We start from the raw sequence: 9678 nt of genomic DNA, 5'->3' as shown, positions 1-9678 counted from the left end.
GGTCGGTAAAATAAGAGTACCGTTTAGTTACTACAGTGGATCTTATGGCCTTCTATTCTGTCGTAGAATTCATATCTTCTTATTTAAGTGAGACATCGAGAGTAATTCTTTTTCTAGTATAGGAACACAGCTTGAAATTTTGGGGCAAGGGGATAATCGATTACTTCAACCCCAGGGCTTAGTTGGTAGTTATTTTATTAAGGACGAAAGGCAAAGTCGACGTTGGGGGAATTTGAACTCGGAAAGTAAAAACAGACGAAATGCGGTTAAGCATTTTTCCCTGTATTTTAATGATTCTGCCAACTCGCCACATGAGACATAAATAAAAAAAAAATAACAACACACTCAGAGGAAAGGTTTTTTAAAATCGTTTTTATTAACAGTTTATCTTTATCGCAAGACATTACAGCAAAAAACCAACTTCTAAACTAACAAACAAACAATTGAGAAAAAACAATAACAAAAAAACTGTTGAACAAAATTTAGAAATGCTACAAATGGACGTAGCTTTTCATTACAAACGTTCTATTAAGCTTACATTCATTCATGCACACATACGTGCATCACACACACCACGTTCAGACACGCGCCACTCGCACGCGTATCTATATACACACATACATACATACATATATACATACATACATATATATATACATACATACATATATATATACATACATACATATATATATATATACATACATACATATATATATATATATATATATATATAGATAGATAGATAGATATAGATATATATGTACATGCATATATACACACATATACACATTGGGTCTAATAGTCAAGGCGCTTGGCGAGGAGTTGCAATATAGACTCCGCCAGCACCCGAGTTAACAATTTTGCTTGGGAAGAACGGAAGTTGTTTCTTTTTAGAGCGAATGTTGTTGTAAATACCACTGAATCTAAATATTCTGATTGCTATTGTTGCTGTTGTTTGGTATCTAGATTCTAAAGTAGAATCAATATAAAAACGGAAACGAATAGATATATAGATATATATTATGTGCATAGGAAATAGCATACTAGCAGATTTACCACCTATTAAAATATCTTACATACCTTGTATACTCGTATACAAACACATACACTCTCATATATATATATATATATATATATATATATATTCGCAATCATGCACGCATATATACTTTAATAATAGATTATTGGTTGTTATTTTAATTTTTTTGTAGATATTTTTAAAAATATATCTCTGGTTACATTCACACGTATTATTGGATTAGTATACTAACTACTAACAGTTATAGACAATGGTAAAACTAAATTTTACTTATCATCTTTAGTTGATATCACCACGATCTATTATGCGCTATAGTTGTACACAGGTATAAACACACACACGATTATATTGATATGAAGAGAGAAAGAAGGAGAAAAATAATAGAATTGAATACTGAATGAACGAGGAAGATTGAACCGCTAAACAGGATTAAGAATTCTTCAAACACTACTACAATTGCATCGTATCAAAAACAGACGATAGATGTATGAAGAGGTTTTGTATGCATACACACGCACGCACGCATATGTGCACATACACATATATTATAACAGTTAAAAAAAAAAAGCATCCAGTATTGTTATGAAGTTAAGCAAAATTATTTGATATATTTTTTAGGAGAAAAATAAACAAACATTGTGTTAAAGAATATATATTGAAAGTAAACTATGCAGTGATAGATATTTATAGACTAAATATTAAATGTTATATAGAGTGCATTAAGAAACATTAACTAAAACGATAGAAAAATGTGAGAAAGTTCGTTTGAAATTTAGATATGTTGTTGTAATTGGATCAAGCACTACAGAAACCAGGTCGTTTTTCAGACTGAATATTTCTGTATCAGAATAATTAAGCGTGCGTTTTCACATCGTTGAGGACTAACATATAAAGTATGTGTGGCAGGAAAAGAAAAGATGAAGGAGAGGAAAAAAAATGAAAAAAGAAGCCAAATCATTGTTGTTATGATCAGTGTCGGAAACTACCGACCTTTTCCAATGATTTGGTCGCACATCCGAGGGACGTATTCGCCATGTTCGTCATCATCAGTATACATGTTTGGGACGATATCAACTTCAGTTACACATTGTCGACTATTTTGACATAGACAAGTGAACTGGTATTTCAAGGCTTCACCAAGTGCTCTATTCACGTAGACTTTAGCACATACAGCTCCATCGGTTGCACATACCACCTAAGAAAAAATGAATAAATAAAGAACATTACTGATATTAAGGTACAAACAATTTTACATTTAATATGGTTTCAAAATTTGGCACAAGATCAGCAGTTTTGAGGTTGTGGGTGTTCAAATGGTACTTATTTTATCGACCCCGAAAGACGAAAGGCCATGTCAACCTTGACAGAATTTGAACCCAGAACTTAAAGAACCAGAATAAATGCTACTAAGCATTTTGTTCGACTCGCTTAACAATTTTACCAGCACGCCGATATAACATTGCCATTAATATACATAATGGATGAAACCAGTGTTACCCGGTCCATTAATCGCTTCACCACGATAACGGTTTCAAATTTTGGCACAAGGCCAGCAATTTCTGGGCTGGGAGTAACTCGAATACATCCTCGGCGACATTTGAACCAGGAACGTAAAGACGGTCGAAATGCAGCTGAGCATTTTGCCCGGCGTCCTACCAATTCTGCCAGCTCGCCGCCTTACTCCATAACAATATTAAACTTCAAAGGACACACGTTCTCCTTGTTTGTCTGTATTACGACCATTTCCAGAGGAAAGAGACAAACAATAAAAGACAAAAGAGAGCAAAAGACCTGAAAATGTGAACAACTCAGAGTGCCATATTGTGATAAGTTACCACTTATTCTCTATATTGTTGTTATTGTTTTGACTACTCAAGCTCAAGTTTTCTTTCAGTTCTATATTTAAGAGATGAGGAATTATGTACATTATTTACATTTGACGGATATTTGTCCTCATCTTGTTTGTTGTTAACACGTTTCAGCTGATATACCCTCCAGCCTTCATCAGGCGTCTTGGAGAAATTTCGAACCTGGGTTCTCATTCCTAAGGTATTTTTCGATATCATCATCATTATTATTATTATTATTATTATTGTTATTATTATTATTATTATTATTATTATTATTATTATTATTCAGGTCACTGCCTGGAATCTAACTCGGAATCTTGGAGGTTAGTAGCCCGCGCTCTTAACCACTACACCATATGCCCATGGGCATATGACGTAGGGTGGAGGGTATATCAGCCGAAACGTTGTGTTAACAACAAACAAGATGAGGACAAATATCCGTCAAATGTAAATAATGTACAAGTTTGCTTTGATCAAACAGGCCTACGATGAATAGCATTTCAGCAGCGACTATACTGTTTCTTAGGAATAGCCACAATTACATTATTTTATGTGTCTTTCCCGAATTTAAGTCGGTAGTGCATGATTTTTAAGGGGTTTTGAATACTATTTTTTGCTAGTTAAGTCATCACAAAGATGGCTTGACTATTATCCTTCAGAAATGTGGATTCTTCATTCGACTAAGCAGAATGACAGAATACTGCAAGTACTTGAATGATAGAACTCAGCTAGATGCTCGTTTATACTTGAAGCCAGACAATAACAACAATATTCCTTTGAATATTGTTGTGTCGACGCTCCCAAGCGAAGAAGTAGGATCGCCCGAGACATATAAATAAAGGTAGTCTAGCCGTGGTAGGTGAGTTTGAGTAGCTGTTGAGTAGCAGTCGGTCAGTGGTTGAGTAGAGATCATCCGAAGGTGCTAGATAGCAGTAGCTTGAGACATAACAAATATATTTCTATACATTTCGCCTGTTCAAACATAAAGAATAAAATGTAAGCTACAGTCGTTGTACGTACCTTTTTACAGCGATATTCATAGATCCAGAGGTTATTTCGTTTCTCCCAACCTCTGAGGTAGAAAATGTTGTTCTTGCATCTGCATCTCTCCTCTCTCATATGGATATGCCAGCCATTAACCTCAGTCTCCATCAAAGCAGCAACTTCGTCGTCATTGCAAATCCTTTCAGGCATTATAGGACCACACAATTTGTACTGAACTATCATGTCCACTACACAAATAAGAGAAATCAAGAAAAGAAATGCATAAATATTGGCTGAAAACGAATGAACAGTGCAATGCGTGTAATATAAGCGTATGATGGTTTGTGATAGAGTCACAAGGTCGGCAATCCTCGTAGGAGATGTCTAATCGACTAAATCGATATTTAGTTGTACTTGAATTGTATTCAATGTATCGACCCCGGAGAGATTAAAATCGGAGTTGATCTCGCCGTGAATTTTGTTTATCATATTCTTTACTCTTTTACACTTTTACTTGTTTCAAAACATTAATGAGATGAAATGGATGATAAATATGATGGTATAATGAGAGAAGGCAAAAGCCGCCCGCCGAACTTTGCTTCTCTATAACACTGTTCTTTATAAAATTAAATTTTCACATTGAGGCTATGAACCTCGTACATAAAAAGTCATAAATTAAGGTATTTGCCTCTTACGATTTTTCATTACACAATATGAGGCTCTCGTCCTCTTAGGTTTTTTCGCCCGATATAGCCTTCGCTTCTCTCAAGCAAAACGATGGGTCTGGGTCGGGCCACTTTTCAATACTGAATTCGCCGAGGGGGAAGGAATTCACCAACGCACATAAGTGCCTACTCGACACGACCGCCGCAGACACCTGCGGAGGCCAGTCCGGATCCTTAGTACAGTTGAGGACTCCCTCTCTCTGACGCTTCCTTTTATTCACAAATTTCTGCAGGGCCCCTCCCTTTCGGAATAGGATTAGCCGATCCTTTTCCTCACAGGGTGAGCCCACAGCTTCTACTGTCGGCGGCACAATTCCCGCCGACCTGCTTTCCTCCGTTGGTGGCACAATTCCCACCAACGGAGTGTCGGGACACGCCGACGGTGCACTATCGAGCACCGGCCGTGCCTCGTTCTTTTTTTCTTTTTCTTTGGGGCCACTGGAGTAGGGCGTACTTCCGCCTTTGCTGGAAGGTCCTCCTCCTCCCCTACGATTTTCGGTGGCCAACCATTGTTGCCCACCTTCTTCCTTTTTTTTCCTTTTTTCGAGGAGGTTTCCACCTCCTCGACTTCCTCCGTCTCTCCCTCCACTGGGGGAGCGGGGGTAACAACATTTGTTAACTGTTCCAGGACCTTACTCTGGTCCTGGGGACAGTCTTTCTTGATATGACCGGGCTTCAGACACCGGTGGCACTTGGGTTTACGTCCCTCAAGAATTACCGGATATTTCTGGCCGGCCATCCTCAAAAAATCCGGAAATACCAGATCCCTGGCTGATTGGGTCCACAGGGTCAAAACCGCTTTTGCCCCAACCCAATCAACTGTAGGTAACAGTTTCATATTTAAGAGCTTGGCTCCACTGCCCCCCAGCCCCAGTCGGATAGTATCCTCTATCCAATCAGGTTCTATACCGGGTGGCAGCCCACAGATCCAAGTCCTAGTTAATTTCTTCCCACAGTATGTGGGAAGAAACAGAATTTTTTCCCCTTCTAAGGGCTGGCTCGCAAACCTGCGAGCCACCTCAGGGGTGTCAAATAGCAACCAAACCGTCGCGTATTTTACACCCCTTGCCATAAACTTAATAGTTGGCAGATATTCTGCTAACTCTTTTTCAATTTCGACTTACCACACAGCCACTTCTACGCCTTAACTTCTCATGTCTTTTACTCGTGTCTTTTACTTATGCCAGATGGAGCGATCTCTTTGTCGAAGTATACCACGAACCAGTACATAATACACCTCACAAAGTCGGATTTATTCTACAAATTCATAACTATCATATGATTGGAATGAATGCTTTGACAAGCTGAGTGGCTCTAAAGATTCAACTAAACTACGTAATACCATGGATTTATAACAAATCCATATAACAAAGAGTGGTCTGCGCCTGAAGAACGTGTTTGGATTTTTAGACACGTGCAACTATTAGTAGCTCCTGGTTTGAGTTTCGTTGTCCTTGCACGAACCCTTGCACGAACCGTCTACGAGGAGTTAACGAACTTAAAAAGACGTAACGGACAGAGAAACATCACTCTCACTCAAATTTACAATGGGATAAAACCAAATGAGATTACGGTAATACTTACATCGTTTGAAATGCTGCCAGGTAAATGAATACCTGTCGTGTTCCGACCATGTTGCCGAGCAGTTGTCACAATCACAATTTTTGCCTTCATCGACAATGAAATTATCTTCTTCGCCGTCTTTGTATTGCATCAGGGTCCTGCACACATGCGCATTTGACTTACACGGGGGATCTGTGTCACGTTTGTGCTGGAAACAAAATATCGGAGATATAAAAAAAAACAACACAATTTAAGAACCTCTGAATATATGAAACATTCGAAGATATAATTATAACATATATTGTTGTATTTTGGGACGGTCATTTTTTTTTTCAAATAAACACACGCACTATATATTTGTTCTTCACTCGTTTATTACTGTTCTTATATTTTAAAATTTTAACTCATGCCTATGTCTAATGTGAAAAAAATAAGAACAGTAATAAACGAGTGAAGAGCAAATATATAGTGAGTGTGTTTATTTGGCAAAAAAAAAAAAATGACCGTCCCAAAATACAACAATATATGTTTCAACACACGATTTCACATCAAGAATCTTGCAACACAAATTGATAAACATGATTATAACATTATTTACATTCGACAGATATCTGTCCTCATCTTGTTTGTTGTTAACACAATGTTTCGGCTGATATACCCTCCAGCCTTCATCAGGTGTCTTGAGGAAATTTCGAACCTAGGTTCGAATTCCTAAGGTATTTTTCGATGTTGTTATTATTATTATTATTATTAGTGTTCAGGTCATGGTTGGAATCGAACTCGGAATCTTGGGGTTAGTAGCCCGCGCTCTTAACCACTACGCCATATGCCCGTGGGCCTAGTAGGACATAGTCAAAATATAGTAGAATGTATAGTCAGTGCATACTTATAGTATATAGCCTGGATATAAGGCGAATATGAAACATATAAAAAAAATTTGTTTGGTCCAGGAACTTCTCTCGAATATTCTCTGTTAAGACTTTATCAATATTTTTCTAACGTATTTCCTCTATTACCATAGAAACTATTTACAATTTTCACGTAACCTGAATAGAAACAGTAACAGATAAATTGTATGTATATCAGATGTGATATGTGGGTCATACCGTTCGTCAAGTTTGGCGTTATGCTATATTGTCTATTCACTTTGTGTACCTTCATAGAAATTGAAGTTGGCAGATGGTTCATTATATTAATTACTTTCCACTGTACTCAATTAGTCTTCATAATAGAGAAAAAGTTCACCAGAGTTTCATAGAAAGTTCTTTCTGTGAAACTTCATTGAGATATAACGTTGAATTTTCTTGCATTCAGGAATGTTATAAAAAAAAAAAATACTGATATTATACATGAATTAGGACAAAATATGTGAAATACTGAAATCTGCAAATTTCAAAGTGTTCCGCCTCCATTTACCATCCCACGTAATTAGATCATTAGATTTATCTAACTGTATAAGAAAACATTACTGGGAAATTTGTAACATTAGGCTCCGGTTACTAATTGAAATGCCTCACATTCAATTAACATTTAACAAATTTTCTGATGTTCAGGAATATGAGTGACTTTTGTTTATCGTATTTTTTACCATTAAAATATTGTCGTTGATATTCTTCTTTTATCTTCTTGTTTAAAAAAGAAGATGCGTATAACAACGATTTCTAACACCGAAACAATTCAATAAACTTATAACAGGGGTGGGGTATATTCCCTTACATCGACTTACAGGGTATTTCTAGTACTTCTTTTAATGACATTAGTGAGAGAAAATAGTGAGTTAACTCCGGTGAGATTTGAACTCAGATCATAAAAGTACAAAAAAAACAATACTTCAAGGAATGCTTTTCGGTCTGCCACCAAGTCAACTATATCACTGCTTCTTCTGCCTCCCTATGATATTCTAAATGCCTTTATAATTTGACGAATATTATCTTAATTGGTGGATATTTTGATTGATTTAGCTTTGCGATAAGAAGCTTGTGGTAAGAAGCTTATATTTTCGGTCATAAAAACTACTTCGAATATTATTTTAGCAAGTTTCAAATGATTTCTTTTGTGCCGTAAACCATTTACCATTTCTGTGGCGCCCTCCCCCACTTACCTTAACTTTCTAAGTACGTGCTTATTTTGTTTAATGGTTAATCCAGAGCTGACGTTGTTGTTGTTGGCACTCCGTCGCTTACGACGTCGAGGGTTCCAGTTGATCCGATCAACGGAACAGCCTGCTCGTGAAATTAACGTGCAAGTGGCTGAGCACTCCACAGACACGTGTACCCTTAACGTAGTTCTCGGGGATAATCAGCGTGACACAGTGTGACAAGGCTGGCCCTTTGAATTACAGGCACAACAGAAACAGGAAGTAAGAGTGAGAGAAAGTTGTGGTGAAAGAGTACAGCAGGGTTCGCCACCATCCCCTGCCGGAGCCTCGTGGTGCTTTAAGTGTTTTCGCTCAATAAACACTCACAACGCCCGGTCTGGGAATCGAAACCGCGATCCTATGACCGCGAATCCGCTGCCCTAACCACTGGGCCATTGCGCCTCCACAAGAGCTGACGTATAGGTAGAATAAATAAAATAAATGAATTTTCGTCGGTTCTTGAGTGTTCTAATTATTCGATCAATGAATAGAATTGTATATTCCTTGAATTAACATGTAGATGGCTGAGAATTCCACAGACAAATGTATCCTCAAAGCAATTCTAAGGGAAAATTAGCGTGACATAATGAGTGTGACACAATTGGACATTTGAATTACAATCCTAATCCTTTGACAGGCTTCCGAACAGTATGCGTCTATCTAGTTTTATTCACAAGATTCGAGTCAACCGGTGGTTATGATTGAAGGCATTTTCCCAAGATGCAAGGCAGAGGTATCAAACCCGAAATCTCATTACTACAAAGTAATTTATATCTAAGAATAAGATGCCTCAAAGATCAGAGATAAAACCGATCGAAACAGTTTAGCAGTAAATATTGCTTTCAAATTTTGATACAAGGCCAGCAATTGTGGGGGTGGGATAGGTCGATTACATTGACCTCATTGCTCAACTGATACTTATTTTATCGACTCCGAAAGGGATGAAAGGCAAAGTCGACCTCGGCGGAATTTGAACTCAGAACGTAACGGCAGACGAGATACCTCGAAGCATTTCGCCCGGCATGCTAACAATTCCGCCAGCTCGACGTCTTTCCTAGTATTATAGATGATTTATAGATATTCCTGAGCAAGAATTGACAAATAGTTTTTACATGAAACTAATACGATGTTAAAAAACCGTTAAGAAACTTAGTCGCTCGGTTTCTTTCTTTTATTTTTTTTTCCTAGAAAAATTCACTATTCCAAGAGAATGTTCTTTCTTTCAGCAAATTGTTTCCACAAACTTAAATATTATGTTAACTTTCGGCAGGAACTAACTCAATAAATAGATAATGATAGGAAATGTAGTTTCATAATGTACACCAAAATGTTTTCGTTAATATCCGCTAGAGGTAATTTTAATACGATATCAATACG

The 9678-nt window shown here is 37.3% G+C and overlaps 1 protein-coding gene across 1 annotated transcript in view; it reads right to left on the bottom strand.

Annotated features, from left to right (window-relative positions):
• Window positions 1–352: 352 nt before the first annotated feature.
• Window positions 353–9678, bottom strand: part of LOC106882494 (uncharacterized) — a 57394-nt gene continuing 48068 nt past the window's right edge. Inside the window, exons 2-4 of the mRNA XM_089349476.1 lie at window positions 6186–6372; window positions 3913–4124; window positions 353–2237 (exon numbers count right to left, since the gene is read on the bottom strand). Coding sequence (XP_089205602.1) covers window positions 2025–2237; window positions 3913–4124; window positions 6186–6372 — 612 coding nt within the window. The 3' untranslated portion in view covers window positions 353–2024. The remainder of the gene's footprint in view (window positions 2238–3912; window positions 4125–6185; window positions 6373–9678) is intronic.

The sequence above is a fragment of the Octopus bimaculoides genome, chromosome 3 (assembly GCF_046866305.1).
Source record: "Octopus bimaculoides isolate indiv1 chromosome 3, ASM4686630v1, whole genome shotgun sequence".
NCBI lineage: Eukaryota > Metazoa > Mollusca > Cephalopoda > Octopoda > Octopodidae > Octopus > Octopus bimaculoides.
The sequence above is the reverse complement of the archived record's forward strand: the minus strand, read 5'-3'. Positions and strand labels throughout refer to the sequence as shown.